This window comes from Bactrocera dorsalis, chromosome 1 (assembly GCF_023373825.1).
Source record: "Bactrocera dorsalis isolate Fly_Bdor chromosome 1, ASM2337382v1, whole genome shotgun sequence".
In the NCBI taxonomy this organism is placed as follows: Eukaryota; Metazoa; Arthropoda; class Insecta; order Diptera; family Tephritidae; genus Bactrocera; species Bactrocera dorsalis.
Genome location: NC_064303.1, coordinates 66003348 through 66024485, shown reverse-complemented (window position 1 = coordinate 66024485; position 21138 = coordinate 66003348). Strand labels below are relative to the sequence as shown.

The following is a 21138-nucleotide window of genomic DNA, read 5'->3' as shown; positions in this document are numbered from 1 at the left end:
GTTTTTTATACATGTATGTATTATGTATGATGAAAGGAATCATAATCTGTAAAATATCAAGACTACATTTTTTTAACGATACATTGTTAGGTATTTAACGGGGCAACTCGACGGGCAATGTTCAAGTACATTGGCGTTGATATTGGCCACAAGAAAATTGCCAATTGATATCATGAAATAATCATTCTCGAAATGGCGTCATCGGGAAGGTAGGTCCGTATACATATAACACATTGTTTGAGCTCTTGAACAGTTTAAACTGATTATGAGGAGGACCAAATTTATGTTGAAAATGAAAAAAAGAAGAAATGTAAGAAAAAGCAAAGCACAATGCGACATTTTGTCTTTTTGTCACGTCTGGTGTGCATTGAAATAAAACGAAAAAAGAAGGAAACGAATATTTTCAATAATTGAGTTTTGTGAACGAAATGAAAGAAATAAAAGATAATGATGGGTGCATCCGTACAACCAGAAGCGCGATTCAGAAAATATTATTACACATTTGATGTCTGAACTGAGAATGCAACCGAGAAAATTTCGAAATTTCACAAGGATGCAGGTTAGGGTGGGTCGATTCCGGACTTTTTTCGATTCGGGATTTCTAATAGTGCGAAAAAGTTGCCTTAGTACTTCTTGGTTCCAATGCAACTTTTTGTTTAGAGATCGGATTGCATCTTCAACCCCAAGTCCGGCCTTGAAATTTCGGAAATTCGCTAAAATCGTGAAATTGTCTACCTAGCGCCTGAAATACGCATCTCATGGCAAAATGTATAAAACAAAAGTTATTTGTCACGTCATTTGCTACCGAAATGGTATGTAATAATGGCCGTAGGACGAACCGTTCCCGAGATACGAGCGAAAAGGCGGCGCGCCACAGCGCAAGGTCAAAATTGTTGCAGCTCTCAGCTAACCTGTATTGGTCACCCAGAACCCACCGCGTGGAGGTGGCCGCTCTTCGCGTTCCTCCCAAGCCCAACCCAACCAACCAACCATATGTCAGGCTTGTTTTAGTCTAAATCTGTGTCAAATTTATTGATAAAATCAGATTTTGTACTAAACTTTGGCACTTTTGCCTTGATTTCAGTGTAGAGCGTATAAAACGATCCTGAGATTGGGGACCAATAACTTTAGAAGATGCCTCTGTCACCAGTTTGACGGTTCTCTCGACTGCCACGGTGTGAGAAGGGAATTCACTAAATTTTCATACCTCTTCAGTGTCTCCCGACAGCCCTTTTATGAGTTATTCGTTAGAAACTGAACAAAGAACTGGTGGAACAGTCAAGGTCTTCCAGTTAATGATATCGTAATAATTATTAGCTTTGAAATTCAGCTTTGGCACTTTATTACATCTAACCCTTCCATTTACAGTGTCAGACTCTGCTTCTCTGACTTCTATCCGTTCGTCAGTCATCATACTAAGGAGAATGTTTTCTGGAAGAGCAAAGAAAGCATTCTGTTGAATGGATGAATCGACAACCTTGCGCAGTTTAGCAGGTAAGTATCTCGTGGTATCGGGGTTTTCTGTCTTGTCTTGTCTGTTTTATTCGGTGTGGGTTACGCCGTAGCTCTGCATGTATTGATCGGCAACAAAGACGGTTTTGTTGCATTTTGTGTGCGTTGGCTGTATGGTAATAGTACTTAAGAAGTTCGACAACAGCTCTTCAAACAAGTCAAAGCTCGAACATGCGTTTTCGGTGTAGGTTGCCACATGTGAAGCTATGAGTGATCGTATGAGACAAAAAAAAAAAAATAGGCGTGTCATGAAGACACGCGATAGAAGTGAAACTGAATGATTGGATTGGGAAGGATTTAATTTTCTATGTTTAGAGGGAGAGGAATCATTTTAATCACGTGTCAAACACTTCTTGATAGTAAATATTAATTTTTTCATCATAATAGTTATACTTTTTTCAAGATACAATAATATTAGTATGAATATGATGAATTAAATCTCAATCAGCTTCACCTTCATTCTCTGGTAGACTCTTCATGAACGAAATGATAGGTTTGTGGTAACTAAAATAGGTAATGAAGACTCTTGACTCCAAATTTTCGATGTAACGTGAGAAAACTGCATCGATCGTGGTACCATGGCGTGTAGTCGATTCAATTGGTGTATTGTTCATTTCCAATGACAGTTTCTGTTGCAAGAACAGAATTAATGGCTTGGAATCCTCTGAAGCAAAATTAACATTAAAATCTCCACCTAGAATCATAGGTATTTTGTCCAGCTCTACTCCAACTTCTGCAGCCCCCACTGGAGTATACGGCAGCAAGTGAAGGTGAATAAACTCTATTATTTTCGCCATCTGCTGATTTAGTGAAATATAGAGTGCTATAAGCATAATCCGCTGTCCGCTTTCTGTGCGACATTCAGCTGCACATATTTCTCCAACAGATGACAACCCAATTGAAAGCGATTCTAGTTGTTTCAAGTTCAGGTCCATATTGGGTGTCATGATGTTCGTTCCATGAGCAGTATTGCAAAGTATTGCGACACCCCCTGCTCTCACATTATGTCTTTTGAACTGTACGACACAATTAAAATTGGGAACATCAATTTCTTGATCGTGTACCTTCCACGTCTCTGAAAGTATCAATATATTAGACCGTAGAATCACCGGATCATTCAAATCTCCGCTATGAGCTCCTAAGCTTTGGCAATTGAGGGTTGTTATTGATAAGCCTGGTCTGCTGATGAACTCTCGGAGAATGTCAGTCAAAGTTATAAATGGATTTGTTGATAATCTTCTAAATTCTGATTGTAGCTTGTCCATTGATTGAGCTTTTTTCTGTCCATGATAAAATTTGTTCTTTCAATCCTTCGCAACGATGTACAATCCCTGTATACTTGTGACACGGGACAAGGCTAAGTAAAGGAGTTGTTGTGAATGTGTCTTTTCGTATCCATAGACGATTTGATTAAACGTACCATCTTGAGACTTGTGGATAGTAATAGCACACGCTGATACCAATGGCAGATGATTTCTTTTGACGAAAATCGTTTTATTATTGTTCAAATATATCGTAGAAGTTCTTCGTGCAATGGGAACTGCCATGTGGCTGATGTTGTTTGCTTGGATAAACGCAGCACTATCGTCCACACTGTCACGTAAGAGGTTAGCACGTGGTTGCCTCCGTTCCCTGCTATCTCGTTCAATTTCAGTTCTACTTTTTTTCCGTTTTCTATTCTGATCAATTCCTTCACTCGCCCGTTTTTTCTCCCGCCACGTTTTTGTCCTTTCTGCACCCGACTTCGGCATATTTGCACAAAACTCTCGATTTAAGTAATGAAGACACGCACAAAAACAAAATACGTTGCTTATGATCACTGTGTTAGAAAACAACAGCTGTTTTCCGCGATCGCGACGCCGCCTGAACGCAGAGAATGACATGAAAGACAGAAAGTCTTCCGTCTCATTCTCGCACGATACACAAGGCCTCTCACTCTCGCCCGATAGACGAGACGTAAGGTAGTCCGTCTCACTCTCGCTCGATTCCCGGAGGCCCTCACTCTTACTTACTACGTTAGAGCGAGCGTCACCAAAAAGGTTGCCGATCGAGATTTCAAAACCCTCCCATAAGAAGGTTTCAAAAACTGTTTTGACTAACCCGGTGTGGGTTCAGCTTAACTCTTAAGGAAATTGAAAGGGAATATTATCCTAACAATAATGGCATCTGGTGTTGAAAGTTTCAGTTATTTAGGTTTATTTTATATGGTATATTCCCTACTCCCATATACTAAATATAATTATATTCGTTATTCTATTTGACTTTAACCTTTATTGAGGCCCAATATTTTGACGAAATTATGTAAACAATTTTTCTTAACCACAAGGTTTTTAGCGTTAAAAATGGATGGAATAGATTAATATCTTGATACCGAATATATCGGTAATGTTAATTTATACTTCTGGTTTGAAGTTTGAAATTGATGAAATCAACCAATACCTTTTCTTATTTCCATCCACATAATCTAATGATTACATCTGGTTGGTTCTTAAGATATTTTTTGTTTCTTGGATAAGCAAAAGGCATCTGAACTTAGCCCCTCATTTGTTTTTGTTTATACTCAAAAAAGCGTTTTACAGGGTTTTTGTTTTCATTTAACCATTAACAAATACACTCTTCTTGTGCCGCAAATAATAAGACAACTTACCTTTCCCAAAACTTATCTTTACAGTCTTCGACTAGGAATGGTTTCAGTGGGTAGCTTATTTCATTGCCCATATAAGAATATGATAAATATAGGCACGTTAGAACAGATGCCTGCAGCTCCGATTCCTTGGTTTCTTCACCATCTACCAGTTCTCTTATTAGCATGTATACAAAAACTACATTTGCTGGATTTATAAATGCCACATCCTGAAATAAAGATTTAAAATATAATACGGTTTTATAACAGAGAATATGTATATATCAGTTTTGTAAGATAATATCTTTTATAAAATTATTAATTAATTTCAAAGGTTATATATCTATATAATCGGAATGGAAAAAGACATTAATTTGCGTATGCCTAGATACGATTACTGTGACTTCTTTTCCGTTTTGTTTATCTTTAAATATCATAATATTTCGTACACTGAGGGAAAAGAATATGCTAATATGTCTTTAATAGTGGGATTCTGTAACCAGTCTCTAGTCTCTATTTGAGACATTTTGAGGTAAAATCTCAATTTGACTAGTTGCTATTCACTAAACAGTCTCTAGCGTTAGTCTCAAAATATTGACTCCAACTTGAGACCTCGAAAATTGTCTCTAACTCAAAATCTCAAATTTAGAGACTTGAGACTGTATCACAGTACAGAATCGCACAGTAAATGGACATATCTATGTCCAAATGGCTTACCGGTATTAAGCAGAATATCGGTAGATGAAAGGAATGTCAAAGTTTTCAGATTAAAGTTGAGGATGCAGCTCTCAAGAAATGTAAAAACTCCATATAAAACAACGCTTTAGAAATGGTCAAGAAAATTTCGTGTGGTGCATTTTCTTGCGCTAGTATGCAGCTCTAAAGAAATCTAGTACTAATTTTTAATACATATTTCAATAAAATGCGTATTTGGCAATCCTGGTTTTGCGAAGAAACAATTAATCAACAATTATTTCTTGAAGAAAATTCAAAGTAATCGTTAAATTCATCCTAAATTAGTTAAAATCATTATTATTAAATATTGTTCATGTTGAAATGTTGTATAAAACTTACCAATCATCAACAATATTCCATAAATCACAACGGAAATATTTATGTTACTACACACATACATACAAGGTAAATACAAATATGTTTAACACTTGCACAAAATCCAAGTGGCTGTTGCACTTGAATATTCTGAAAAATATGAACTCAAATTATAAAGAACTGCTGCCGCTTCAACCCCAAAGAATTCCTAGGAATATAACACATTCCAGGAATGTCCACAGTTCTGCCGCCTTCGCCAGCAAAACCAACGTCGCTGCCGAAAACCCACAGCTAGATCAGGGTATTGTTAAGAATTGTTAAAAAAAGAAAGATCAGTTCTGATAGAACCTCAGTATATACAGTAGACAACATTTGCTTTGTTTACATACATACTATACTCACCTCTAAGAAATCTTAGGGTGTTGTGTAACACTTTTTTTGCTACTTTCATGGTAATCAGGGTGTTGTGTTAGCATTTGAGCTACATATAAATTTTAAATTTTGATGATCAACACTTTAAAATATATTAAATAATGCAAGTGTTTACGTTATTTAAGTGATTATATTGATATATTTTGAATCTTTGTTCAATTTTATTAGGATATTACTTGTTGTTTGATGTTAAATCAGTTGTTTTTTTTCGGGCAATTTTTAAACACGCTTCAAGTATTTCTAAATTTTTGCATGCAGTAAGATACAATCCTGGGTGGTAACTTGTCGTTTGACATAAGTATGTGTACTAATTGACAATTCGTTAGCCGTTATAGGAAAACATCAATTGGAAATTGAGTTTAAACACAAACGTATGTATATTGAAGATTTTAACAATAAATATTAGTGTTAATTATAAGATTTTATTTTTTATATTGTGGATAAGTGTTGTTGCTGAAATAAAGCTAAATTAAGGTAAGGTGTATAAATATATTAGAAATATGTCAAAGTTTTTAATAAGTTTGTGTTTACAGAAGAATGCCGAAATCTTTTGTGAAATAGGCCTACCGGGGAACCGAACACACAAAAAAGTCGGTAACGCGCCTTATTGCAAACCTCTGGGGTGGTGATCAACAATATTCCATAAATCACAACGGAAATATTTATGTTACTACACACATACATACAAGGTAAATACAAATATGTTTAACACTTGCACAAAATCCAAGTGGCTGTTGCACTTGAATATTCTGAAAAATATGAACTCAAATTATAAAGAACTGCTGCCGCTTCAACCCCAAAGAATTCCTAGGAATATAACACATTCCAGGAATGTCCACAGTTCTGCCGCCTTCGCCAGCAAAATTCAAAAAATAAATTATTAAAAATATTTATAATGTTAATAAAATTTGTTTAATTTCGTTGGAATAAAGAGTTTATGAAAAATACATATTGACTAAGCTTTATTAAAAAGTTCGTTTACTATTACAAATTAAAGTCCACAATTTGCATTTTTTACAATTATTTATTATCATGGTTCGTTTTCTTTTTTTGTATTGAAATGTCTTTTAACAAAAGTCACACCAACAATCAATGGCACTACTAAACTAGCTTCTGCATACACCTTAACTGGTGAAGCTTCTTTCTTCATTTTATCCCAAGAAATAGCCTCATCTGGTCGAGCACCACTGTCACTGCCATCGAATTCCGAAGCTGTGTTAATAAAAACGGAATAATCCATTTCTCATTAAATTCGCATTGCATATGTCATGCTTTATAATACCGCCACCAATTATAATCATTCCTGATTTGGTGGATTTCACAGCCATAGTGTTTAGACGTCGCAAATCGGACAAAATATCTACCACTAATGGGGGGTGACGGAAAGAGAGGAAATACATCATGTCACCTAGGCTACCATCTGTAAGGGCAGGACTAAATACAGGTATTTTATGTTTCGCAGCCTAGTAGTATATTAAGCTGATGTCGTTTATCCTTTCCCCAAGTCATTGTATAATACGAGAAGGAGACCAAATCATGCCTTTCGTTTTTTGCTCTTCAACCATTTCATCAAGTAGCGGCATGAGCCAATCCTCGAACTTGCAATAGTTATCGTTCGGTACAAGCAAATTATCTATACAATTTATACTACGATCTCCTAAATCTCGGCCAGATAATTTGAATGATCACATGTACGTGGGAGCTAGGCATTTAATAAACGCCACCCGCTATCGTTACTACACAATCCACTATTTGGTGTTCAACGAGGAATCGTAATGTCTCCCGTAATCCCGACGACACTAGATTAGATGTAAATCCAAGGAATATTGTACAGCTATGTTTTCGTCTAATGAATTCATCCGTTTCATGCAAATCGGCTTCTTCAGGTTTCAACGGCTGCTGCCTACAATCAAGCTAAGAATATTTTAAAATACATAAACTTTTCCATAATAAAATGGTTACATTACCATTAGATTGATTTCTCTTGTTGCCAACCGAAGATTAGTAGCTTGAAACCCCGTATTAACATACGACTCAAATAATTTTGAGTAATCAATTCCTTGATTCCAATCATAGCCCCGCACAATGGGTATGTTTTAGGTGTATTTTTTCACTTCGTTTAAGTACCGCTTCTTTGGCGATATCTGGTTCAACGGACATTTTCTATTGTATAAAACCTATGTTCACTCCAATTATTAAACTTTAAATAAAATATTTAGTAACTTTATACAAACTAAACTTTGTTTTGATTTAATTTAAATGTTCGAATATGGAAAGCTGCACCTTTTATGTTTTCTGTCGGTCAAATGTAAACAAATACATTCAGAAGAAAACTCACCACCGAGAAATCTAAAAACAGGGCTGAATTTGATTATTAAGAACTCACTACAAAAACAATATCTGAATATCAGTAAATGATATTTTTATGGGCGAAATATTGCACACTATGGCATTTAAATCACCTATTGGTAAATATATAACATTAATAAATAATTTTCTGTTATATTAAGCAACAACATTTATAGTTTTTTTTTATTTAATAAAGTAAATTTGCTAAGTATTTACTACCTCAATTTATACAGCACTGCGTTGCTACAGGTTGCTACCACTGAAAATCCAAGATGGCCGCTATTCACCCCCCAGAAAGCTACCACGAAAAGGTTATCTACTGTATATACTGTGGATAGAACATTCAATAAAGCAACTTCTCTAATTTAAAAGTTTTATTTTAATTTTAAAAATATTAACTGGCGCCCGAGCAGGGACCAACAGAGTGTAAAACAATACTGTTGGGCAACCAAATGAATTATTAGGAATGTTCTAATTATTGGAACGGAGACATCTTAAAGGTCGGTTACCAATAACTGCTAACCCAATGGTGGACTGCACGTTTTGTCAGGTCATCCCGCAGAACATCCCCAACTGAAGTGTGTGTTACAGGATCCCAAGTAGAAAGCGAAAAGGAAGACATCCGGACCACCAGGAGGAGCAGCCACATCCATAAGTTTATGTAAGTTAATGAATAAATGAAGAAAACTCCAAATTGAACTAAATTAACGTAAATAATTTAAGTGAAAGAGAATTTACTCAAATTTAAGGAAAGTTATTTTATTAAATAAATAAATAAAATATTTTGAAAAAATACACTGAGAAAATTTGCAAAACCTAAGTAATAAATAAATTCTTTTAATGATCAAACTTAAAAATAATAATTTTAAAATTTAAAAGAAAACAAAAAAGATAAACAATTAAATTTGTACATTTCAAATTACATAATAATTTTTACATCTATATAAATAAAAATGAATCGCCAAAATGTATGTACGCTCATAACTTTCATACGACTGAACCAAATTTGATAATTCTTTTTTTTAAATGTTGGTTGAGGTTCAGAGAGGGTTTCTGCGGAGAAAAAAATTCGAATGATTGTCGGAAAACCCCTAAAAACAGCCCTTTTCTTTTTCTCATACAAACGAATGAATGTTTGTTCGTTAGTAACGCTAAGAGAACGGCTGAAACAATATTGATGAAATTTTAAGAGGTTGTTCGTTGTGGATCGGGATAGGTTTAGAAATTAAAAACCTGTATGTCTTTTATGAGGAAAAGTCGGAAAATTAAACAATTCCAAAAAGTTAATTTTTTCCATATAAATTTTTTTATTCAATTATTTTATTTTGTTTTTTCAATTATTTAAATCTTTCAAATTTGGCGTTTGCTCAAAAATTTTTGAAAATTATTCAGTGAAAATGATACGTGTTTTTCACACACAGTGATCAATTACAGATTGAAATTTGTCACGATGCCATGAAGAGGTCGCGCTAATATCGGTCGACGTTCTTTTTGGCATCAACATACATTAGCAGCCCTAGGCACATGAACGAGTACTCCCAGGATGCGATGACATACATGCGGTATTGTGGGTCACGATCAATCAGAAAGCGATCGTCACGATGACACAGCAAGACTTTTCAAGCAACAGCTTCGAAGGACGTTATTTTGAAGCAACGCATATATGGTGCTGTTAGATGCTAGATGTACTCTGTTGAGTGGCAAAAGAGAGGCTTGCCGCACGCACACATTTGGATGATGGAAGATGGTTACACCAGATCAAATTGATGAAATCATTCAATAATGCGGCAATTCCTGATGCATTGAAAGATCCAGTATTATACGAAATGATGAAAACCAATAAGGTTAATGAACCTTGTGGACACCACAACCCCACTTCAGTTTGAATGTCTGTCAATAAATGCACGAAACAGTATCCACGTACTATTCTTTCGGAAACACAAACTATAAATGATGGATATCCACTCTATCGGCGTTGCTCACCAGACGACAATGGCAGAACATTTGGCATTCAATTTAGAGGCGTGAGTATCGAAGTTGACAACACATGGATCGAACCATATTCGCCACTGTTGTCTAATTGACATTCAAAATTCATGTCAATGTTGAGTGTTGCAGTTTGGTGTAATTGATAAAATACGTTTGTAAATACGTCACCAAATGAAGCAACATGGCGATTATTGGTCTTGAACGATACGGTCGATACGTGAACTGCAATAAAGCGCTTTGTAGGATATTTAGTTTTGCAATTCATGAACGTTTTCCGACTGTTGTGCGTCTCGCAGTTAATTTGGAGAATGGCCAAAGAGTGCATTTCATCCCAGAGAATACAGTATAGCCAGTGGAAACATCGCCAGCAACAAAATTAACATTGACGAGTTTTTTCTCAACTTTCGTCAGTGATGTGTTTGTGAGAACATTGCTCTATTCGAAAATACCTTGATATTGTACTTACATGGAATGTATCGTCGAATAGTTACGCAGAAAGCAAGGCCAACCAGTAGATTGACATCCAGGTGTCTTATCAACTAATGCATTAGGACGAATTTACACAATCCACCCGAAAAACGACGATTGTTTCTACCTTCGGTTGCTATTGATTAATGTACGCGGTTCAACTTTATTTGAGTCAGTGCTTACTGTGAATGGTATATGGGAATATGTGCAAGTTTTGGAGAAGTAAGCCAGCAATTACAAATGCTGGAACACGCTAATCACTGGAATGATATAAACCTCGACATTGTCAAAGACATTTTATATCGTCTTCGCTAAAAATTCGAAATGGTTCAATTTCGGTTGATACTTCCGGTGGTTCGATATCAATTCCATCTTCCCTTTATCAATTCACGAAGGATGAACTCATCACAAATGTTCGGACATTGGCTAAATTATCATAACTACGATTCCTTAAGTGCACGCACAATGTTAGCTGCAAAAAATACCGATGTTGTTGACTTCAACTGGAAGATTCAAAGTCAAGTTCCGGGAGACTTGCGCTCATACAACTCGTTCGATCGTCTTGACTATGAATACGACGCCGTGAATTATCCAGTGGTATTTCGAAATTCTTTGGACAAGCTTGGTATGCCACCGCATCATTTGTGTCTCAAAGTAGTTATTATGTTTCCCAATCTTCATGCGCCAAAACTGTGTAATTGAACCCGACTGATTGTGACGCACCTATCGAGTACAAAGGGACAGTTCAGTTCAAACGTATTCCGTTTCCAGTGAAAATTGAATTTGAGATGACAGTCAACAGGACCTAAAGATAGTCGCATAGTGTGAGGCATAATTTTGGAAATGCTATGTTTTTCACATGGCCGTAGCGTGCTCCCGAGTTGGAAAACCATCTTTTCTGTACACCGGAACAGAAACCGAAAAATGTTGTTTATAAAGCTGCGTTACATTGAAAAAAAAAAAAATGAAATGATAGATTTAACTTTCTTTAAATTTCAAACTACATAATTTCACGCAGGACAACGGCTGCGAGGTCAGCTAGTTACAAATAAATTATAATATTCTCAATTATTACTAAGTATAATTGTTGTGAAATATTGTAAATCTGGCATCACTATACTTCTTATTCCTTTTATACTGTTCTTATGTATATTATATTCAATAAAGTCAGTCGTCATCTTACATTGAAACTGCGTGTACGTAACTCTGTTCAACAGGTTTTGGGCCTATTGCTCAACAAGTTACTTGCCTTTTGCTAAAAGTAAATTTATTTAAAATTAATTTATTTAAACGAAAAAGGCGGCAGGTGCTCTTAGTTTTCCTTTTGAAAAACTTCGCGGACGTGAAAATTTCGATTATTGGAAGCGGAATGCAAAATCGTATTTAGTCGTAAAAAGTTGCTGGAAAATAACGGAGAACGGTTTATCCGAAAATTCAACGGAAAAAGATCGTGGCAGCAATGAACGGGCACTGGCGGAGATTATGCTAATGGTGGAGCCGAGTAATTTTTCGAATATTGCGAACGCAGTGACTGCAAAGGATGCATGGGATTCGTTATTGGCCGCGTGTGAAGACAGTGGTTTAACTCGCAAGGTAGAGCTGGAACAGTTTCATTCCGAACAGGATTATGTGAACGAGATGGTCATGACGTCAATCAAGTTGCAAAATGCAGGTCTGGACGTAGGTGATGAGCTGGTGGCATCATTATTGCTTGCTGGGTTGCCTAATGAGTATCAAGCACTCGTTATGGCTGTGGAGAATTCAAAAGCGAAATTAACTGTCGATAGCGTTAAAAGTTTTTTGGTGCAAGATGTCAAATTCGACTGTAGCAAAGATCCTACTGACAACGCTTTATATTCGAAGAATTTCCAACAGAAAAGGAACGACAAAAGTTCTAATCGGAAAAAGTATCGTTGTTTCAATTGTGGTCAGGAAGGCCATATGCGTAAAGAGTGCCGCAAGTCTCCGAAATCAAAGAAAGTAAATGAGAATGAAGGTAAAAACAGGACGGCAATGTTTTCAAATTCGCTGTTAGCGAATTCGTGTTTGCATTCTCAGAGCGGCGAAAACGTTAACTCCGTAACGTCACATATGACAAACGATCTGAAGTTACTTTCGAAGTTGAGTGCAGCAGAGCATAATGAAGTAATTTTAGCTAACAGAGAGCGAGTTCCTGTTAACAGCGCAGGCGAAGTCAGCCTGGTTTTAAATGTGAACAGGCAAAAAGTCAAAACAAATATTCGAAATGTGTTCCCAGTCTTTGCGCGAATCTTTTGTCGGTTCGGCAAATAACAAAACAAAACAAAAAGGTGATGTTCGAAGGGAATATATGTAAAATCCTTGATGCGAAAAACAGATTAATTGCAAAAGCGTATCAGAAAATGGTTTGCACAAATTAGATTGCGCTAAAATTCCAGTTGGGAAAGCAATGACAACTATTGATAACTTTTAACTGTGGCATCGAAACTAGAATAACAACTGAATCAGCTGGTACTCGTGCTAAAAATTGCTTGGACGTTACACATTCGGACGTGCTTGGTCTAATTAGCACAAAATCGTTCAGCGGTGCAAGATTTTTGTTGGTGTTTGTTGACGATTTTTCTAGAAAGGTATTAGCTATACCTATTGTATCTAAATCAGATGTATTTGAAAAATTCAAGCAGTTTAAAAGCGAAGTAGAAACGCAACGTGGACGAAAAATAAAAGTGCTGAGAACAGATAATGGCACTGAATATTGTATTTCTCAATTTATAAAATTTTTACGTGAATGTGGTATTGCTCACCAAAAGACAGCTCCATATACGCCCGAGCAAAACAAAAACGTTTAAAGTTAGATGCAAAATCAGAAGTGTATTTTTGTTGGTTATTGCACAGAGTCAAAAGCATTTAGGCTTTACCGAAAATCTGACTACAAGTTTATCGTGAGTCGTGATGTAAAATTTTTAGAAAATACAAGTAATAAATACAAGCGCGCAGAGCCAAATCTAATAGTTGATATAATTAATGAAAACGAACTTATGACATTAACAATTCAGGGGAGCTGAATTAGAGCTAATTGTGTGATGTCAGTATATCTTCGGAAAGTGAATACGATACTCCTGATGATAGCGAGGTAGCTGTGGCGAAAAGTATTCAGTTCGTCCATCAGAGCGAATTGCTAACAAGGCCAAGAGGAATTTGTTGTTAAGCGTGGTGTCTGATGATAATGATCCGGTAGATCTTGAAGAGGCATTGAATAGTCCAGAGGCAGATGACTGGAAACGCGCAATGAAAGAGGAGATAGAATCTCATAAGACAAACAAAACTTGGGTGCTCACGAAAATGCCGGAAGGTAAAAGAGCAATAAATTCGAAGTGGGTTTTTAAAACGAAGCGCAATGCTGAAGGTGCGCTGGTTCGTTGTAAAGCAAGGCTCGTGGTTAACGGTTGCTCTTAGAAACAAGGTGTTGACTATTCGGAAACATTTTCTCCGGTAGTCAGATACAATACATTACGATTTTTAACGAGATTTGTCGGTGCATCAGTTAGATGCGGTAACTGCATTTTTGAATGGTGAACATCAAGAAGAAGTGTTCATGAAACAACCTGAATGTTATAATGACAATTCTGGCAGAGTTTGTCGTCTATTAAAATCGTTGCGTGGTTTAAAACAAGCAAGCAAAGATTGGAACGATAAATTGAATGAGATACTAATTAGTCTAGGACTAATTCGGAGCGAAGTCGATCAATGTATTTACTTTTGTGTGAGTGAGTACAGCATGGTATACGTAGCAATTTATGTAGACGACGTTCTGGTGTTCTCTAATGACAAAAAGGCTACGCAGCGGATTAAGAACGAGTTGTCCTCGAAATTCAAAATGAAGGACATGGGTTTAGCGTCATCCGTACTTGGGATGAGAGTACAGCGCGATGAGGTAAAAAAGTTAATTAAACTTGATCAGTCTGAATATATTTCCAGTGTACTAAAACGGTTTGGAATGGACGATTGTAATGCGGTAGCTCCGCCACTAGATTTGTCGCAAAAGCTAACAATAGAAATGTGTCCAAAAACTGAGGAAGAAAAAAAAAAGATGGAAAAGGTTCCATGTATGGAGGCAGTGGGTAGTCTGTTGTATGCAGCCCAAAATACCCGGCCTGATATAAGCTTCGCAGTCAATTTGCTGAGTCGTTTTTCACAAAACCCCGGCAAAGGTCATTGGCTCCCACTGAAGTGAGTGATGAGGTATTTGAAGGGTACAGTCAACAAAGGCATCGTGTTTCGGAAATCAGCTCAAAGTTTAACTGGTTATTGTGATGCTGACTGGGCAGGAGGTCTTGATCAAAGGCGATCAACTCCTGGTCACGTATTTATAATGCAAGGTGCAGCTATATCTTGGTCATCGCACAGACAGCGTACCGTAGCATTGTCACCAACTGAGGTGGAGTTAACATCTGTAGTAAGCGCAATGCAAGAAGCGATTTGGTTACATCGGCTAGAGTCGGAACTACTTCATGGTGGTACAGAAGGAATAAAAATGTACTGTGATAACAAGAGCGCTATTCACATTGTTCGGAACAATAACTTTTCTGCTCGAACTAAGCACGTGGACATCAAAGCGAAGTTTATAGGAGAGAAGTTACGAGATAAGTCATTGCAGCTGGAATATATTTCAACAAGCGAAATGTTAGCAGATGGTTTAACAAAGGCTATACCTGCAGTTAAGAAAGAATTTATTGATGTTAAATTAGGCATAAAGTAAAGTCATGTATCATTTAACACAGTTTTTAATTTAACTAATGCAAATGCTGAAATTCAAGAAACTGTTAGACAAATTTTGGCCGAACAGCTGCCAAATTTGTTACGTCAGACTCAAACCAACACTTTTGATTTTACTACTACAGAGAGTCAGGGAATTAATGTTGAACATTTATGAAATTTAGATGGCTTAGATAAAGTACCGGACATTGTTAAAAACCTACGCGAATTTTCAGGCAACCCAGCTGAATTTAGGTCGTGGAGAAAGAGAGTAGATAGGATTTTGCAAATTTCGGAATATTGCACACAATTCGCAATAAAATTATCGGCAATGCCGATATTGCCTTAGAATCTTACAATGTTCCCTTAAACTGGACTGCCATATCCAAATGCCTCACACAGATAAAAGAGATTTGAGCACTCTAGAATACCAAATGACTTCAATAGTTCAAGGCCCTAACGAGTCTGTTGAAAACTTCCACCAAGCCGTTTATAAACATCTGTCGATAATATTAAATAGAATTGGTTGCATGGACTTAAATTTAGAATTTCAACAACTCGTGACCAAGTTATATAGAGATAAAGCCCTAGACACCTTTGTCAGAGGACTACGTGGAGACTTGTCACGACTTTTGGGTATAAAAGAACCCACAGACTTACTGCACTACATCTTTGCTTGAAATTAGAAACTCAAGCTTTCAGGTCCAATCATGCTATGAATAAAGGGCAACAATTAAATTTCCGCCAAACGCATCAATCGCCACAACGACCCCCACCAATGCACAGGCAAACCCAAAACCATAGTAACCCAAATTTACAACCAAAACCCCAGACAAAATAATACTAATTTTTGACAGTTTCAACAAAAACCATTCTTTCCGAATGTAGGCCGTCAATTTGGACCGATTCCTCTATACCAACAACCCCGTCCTTTTACACCTAAACCATAATCAAGGCCAGAGCCGATGAACATTGACAAGAGCATTCACACTAAACAAATCAATTATATCAATAGACCACCTGCCTTGGAGGCCGCTAAAAGACCCTTATGTCACGCATATAACATAACGAGCTGAATAAAAGGCAGAGAGACTTCAATATCGAAACATCTCAGACAGACCCGACTTCAGTCATAGAAGAACCAGAAATGTCGGTGTATGAACAGAATATAAGTAGCTGCTCAAGAAGACGAAACGTTAATTGAATACACCGAGCTAGTAGTAAACCATGACAATGAATACCAATATATCAATTTTTTTAGAATAACGGACTCCTCACTTCCATATTTTGAAAGTAAGTTGAGGAATGGGCAAATTTTTAAAATTTTAATAGACACTGGGCCAACCAGAAATTATATTCAATCAAAATTAGTTTCCAATCCAATTCTTAATAAAAATTCTTTCGATGTTGTCTCTGTAGGAGGCAAGACTCAGATAACCCATCATAAACTAGCTAACATGTTTGGCGATTCCAACTCAATAATAAAATTCTTTTTATTACCCACACTTAAAACATTTGACGCGATATTGGGAAATGATAGGTTGAAAGAGCTTGGTGCTGTAATTAATATACGTAATAAAACAATGTCTCTAAAAACTGGTAAAATAATTCCAATAAAAAAAAAAAAAAATTGAACAAGTAAATGTTATAATTCCCAGAACAGACCATCTTTCAAGCAATCTTACTAAAGAAATGCCCAAGCCTATTTTCCGAACCTAATGGAAAACTGACCTACACCACAAACGTTAAAGCAGAAATTTGTACAAGTACTAACACTCCTGTTTATTCAAAATTTTATGAATATCCAATGTCCTTTAAAGACGAAGTAAATAAACAAATAAAAGAACTATTAGACAATAATATTATACGACCATCCCGGTCACCGTACAATTCTCCTGTGTGGATCGTACTAAAGAAATTGGATGCCTCAAATATAAAAAAATATAGAATGGTAATCGCCTACAGCAGTGCTTCCCAAACTTAGTTTTGCCATAACCCGGAAATTTTCACACTGTCCCTTCGTGACCCACTTAGTAATATTAAACTCAAGACGGTTACATGAGATTAAATAATACACGCTTAATAATAGGAAGAGAAATGTTTTATTAATATTAAATTATAATATTTTGGTATCTTTGGTACTCCCTTTTTAGTGCGAAGTATGTAGCTGTTGCTTATTTTTAATTATAGATTTCAAGTTTGCTGAAATTGCTGAAAGTTTTATTCTGAGATCGGGTCCCACGTTCAGTCTGTTTCGATATTTATTTTGAAGGCAAACTAGTGTTGAAAACCCAGCTTCACATTTGTAAGTGGTCTTAAAAGGCATTAAAAAATCGAGCGCTAGTATTGATGAGCTAGTATTGTGTATTCTTGACGACAAGATAACCAAAAATCAATCAATGGTCTTGCTTCTAATGTATCCTTGAGTGCTGTATCAGTTGACAGTTCAATCAACGAATCGACATCTGGCAAATCTGTTTCAGAATTCAACTTGATTGTAAATGGGTTTTTTATCCAAGCTTTATTGCCATCGGTTGGAGGAAAATATTCTTGAAGATTCCTCTCCACCTCTAATAAATGTTCTTTAAATTGAGTTAAGATGTCTTGTGGCAATGCAGTAATGTTGTACTCTTTTTGTATTTCACATAAATTACTAAATACCTTGCAATGCCATGTTTAGATTTTTTAAAAAATCAAAAATATCAGATATGTAAGCCACTTCTACCAACCAGTTAACATCATGAAATCTGTCCTTGAATTCAAATCTTACATATCTAGCTGTTGGGGGATGTTGTTCCAAAAAAACGTTTACTTCTTCCTTTAATTCAATAAGCCTTTTTAAGACATTACCTCTTGACAGCCATTGCACCTCACAGTGTAAAAGAAGATGTTCGTGATCACTTCCCATTTCTTTGCACAAAACAGAGAACAATCTTGAGTTAAGTGGACGAGATTTTATGAAGTTAATGAACTTTACACACTCTTGCATCATTGCTGTCAAGGGTAAGGGCATTTTTTGACGGCTAATGCTTCCCTATGAATGTTACAGTACCTCCATACACACTCCGGAGCTGTGGCTTTTATCCTTGGGTAAAGTCCAGTACGAATGCCTGACATTGCTCGTGCACCATCAGTACTTAATCCCACACACTTCTTCCATTCAATATTACTTTTGTTGATATAATCATTAATCAAGTTAAATATTTCTTCGGAGGTCGTTCGCGTTGGCAAAGATTTACAGAACAAAAACTCTTCACAAATAGTATTATCATAGGCATATCGTACAAAAACATATCAGATTGGCATTATCGGAAATGTCTGTACATTCATCGACTTGTAAGGAAAAATAATGACATAATATCAGATGGCTTTCATTTGATACAAGATCACGCATACGTGACTCAGAGAATGCTTTTTTACATTCTCTGTGTGACTTTGTATATTTTTCTTCAAAACATTTCTCTTTATTCATTCTCGCATGAATTCAGTCATTTTACATATATTTCTGCCTTTGAACTTGCAAATTTCTGCTAAATAGCAGCGAGAATGGTGAATTCCGTACTACAATTCTATAAGCTCTGTTATTCGTCCAATCAAACATCATACATAATTCAATTTGCACCTTCTCTATATCTTTAAGTCCTCTGGCTGAGCTTTCGCCTCGCTCTTTTGTTTCAACTTCAGGTCAGTCATCAGCGGTGAGTAGCACGATCTCCGCTTACGAATATTGCGACGCATCGATCAATCGATAGTAGATATTATTTTGAAAACAAGGCGGGAATGTTGCGGCCCGGTATTTTATTTTGCTGGCCCGGTACCGGGTCGCGACCCGGCATTTGGGAAACGCTGGACTACAGAAAACTAAACAGTGTCACAATAGCAAACAAATACCCCATACCGGACCTACAGTACTTGTCCAATAAATTACGAACGAGAGCAAAAAAACAAAAATATATATATATATATATATATGGCGACAAAATATTGAATATGATTCAATACAAAAATATAATAATTTAAGTTTAATGTATATAGCATATAAAAAATAATTTTTTTCTAAAATTAGCCAAATATTTATGTTTTTATTAATGATTAAAGTTAGAACTATTTTTCACTTCGTTCGTAATTTATTGGACAAGTACTGTAAATGGAGTACTTTCGCAACTAGGCGATAACAAGTTATTTTCCGTGTTGGACTTCAAGAGTGGATTCCATCAAATTCTTTTAAAAGAAAGTGATATTGAGAAAACAGCATTCTCGATAAATAACGGAAAGTATGAATTTACAAGACTCCCATTTGGACTGAAAAATGCTCCTTCTATATTTCAACGCACTCTTGACGATATTCTCAGAGAATAATTGTTTTTAGTAAGGACGAACAAACGCATTGTAAAGATCTTGATATAATATTCCAAACATTAAACTCAGCAAACATTAAATGTCAATTAGAAAAGTGTGAATTCTTTAAAACTAAAGTTGAATTTCTTGGATTCGTTATATCAAACAAAGGCATAGAGACAAATACCAACAAGGTAAAAGCCATAGCTAATTACCCACGTCCCAAGACACTTAAGGAATTAAGATCTTTCTTGGGGTTATCAGGATATTATAGGATATTCATTAAGGGGTACGCAACAATTGCCAAACCGCTCACAGAATTGCTGAGAGGAGAGGACGGACGAATATCAAAAGGGGCCTCATCAAAGAAACTAATACAACTTAATGAAAAAGCCTTAAAAGCGTTTGAACAGCTGAAAATACTCTAATTTCTGACGATGTAATCTTACATTATCCTGATTTTACTAAAGAATTTACAATAACCACTGATGGTTCTGATGATGCAATAGGAGCAGTCCTTTCTCAAGCCGATAGACCAATAGCATTGATATCAAGAACCTTAGCAAAGACCGAAGAATGTTATGAAACTGTACGATTAATGCATTTAAAAATAAGATATTTACTCATAAAGAAAATCCACCCGACTATAAATTTACACTACCCTTCCCAACATTTCGCAGACACATTATTTCCAAACCAAACTTTTCTGACACTGAATTAATTGAAATATTAAACTACTCGTATCTTAATCCGTCCGTTATAAATGGAACCTACACAACACAAGATTTAATGGGCAAAATACAGAAACTATATCCACACCATTTCTCATCCATTAGAATAAGATTCACCCAATCCAAGGTCCAAGATTTAATAACTGAAACAGAACAAGACGAAATCATTATAAAAACCCACAATAGAGCCTATAAAATGCTGAAGAAAACAAGATACAAATTTTAGAGAAATATTACTTTCCTAAAATGAAATAGAAAATATCCACTTTATTGAAACAATGTCAAGTTTGTAAAGGAGGAAAATATGATAGAAAACCATCTAATCCAGAGTTGAAAGAAACCCCAATACCAGAATACCCAGGACATATAATTCATATTGACATATTCTCTACTGAAAAACAATTAATACTCACAGCAATAGATACATTTTCAAAATTCAATCAAGCAAGGATTATAAAATCAAAAGCAATAGAACATATTAAGAAACCCCTAAATGACCTACTCTTTTACTATGGGGTTCCAAAATTCATTGTAATGGATAACGAAAAATCTTTTAACTCTGCCAGTATCACCTCTATGATGAAAGATCAGTTAGGCACAGAAATCTTTACAGCTCCGCCTTATAAAAGCGCGGTCAATGGTCAAATCGAGAGATTCCATTCTACCCTGTCCGAGATAATGAGGTGCTTAAAAACTAAGCAAGAAAATAGTACGTTTGAGGACTTACTACATAGTGCTGTCTATGAGTATAACTATACAGTGCACTCAGTAACAAAAAAAGACCATTGGAAGTATTTTCTGGCAGAAATATTACCACCGATCCCGAACACGAGAAAAGTATAAAGAACAATATCGACAGACTTAAACAGACCCATAACAAGGAACGTAAAGAAATCAAGACATATGGGCCAG

General features: G+C 36.0%; 1 protein-coding gene and 1 pseudogene across 5 annotated transcripts in view; both read right to left on the bottom strand.

Annotated features, from left to right (window-relative positions):
* Positions 1–21138, bottom strand: part of LOC105224069 (cyclin-dependent kinase 5 activator 1) — a 325563-nt gene that overhangs the window by 13310 nt on the left and 291115 nt on the right. For 3 of the 5 annotated variants that reach the window (XM_049462393.1, XM_049462392.1, XM_049462391.1), the window contains one exon: positions 4160–4365. The exons of the other annotated variants lie outside the window; for them this stretch is intronic. In XM_049462393.1, coding sequence (XP_049318350.1) covers positions 4160–4365 — 206 coding nt within the window. The remainder of the gene's footprint in view (positions 1–4159; positions 4366–21138) is intronic. 5 annotated transcript variants of the gene reach the window in all.
* LOC125775615 (probable deoxyhypusine synthase) lies at positions 4372–18169 on the bottom strand (annotated as a pseudogene).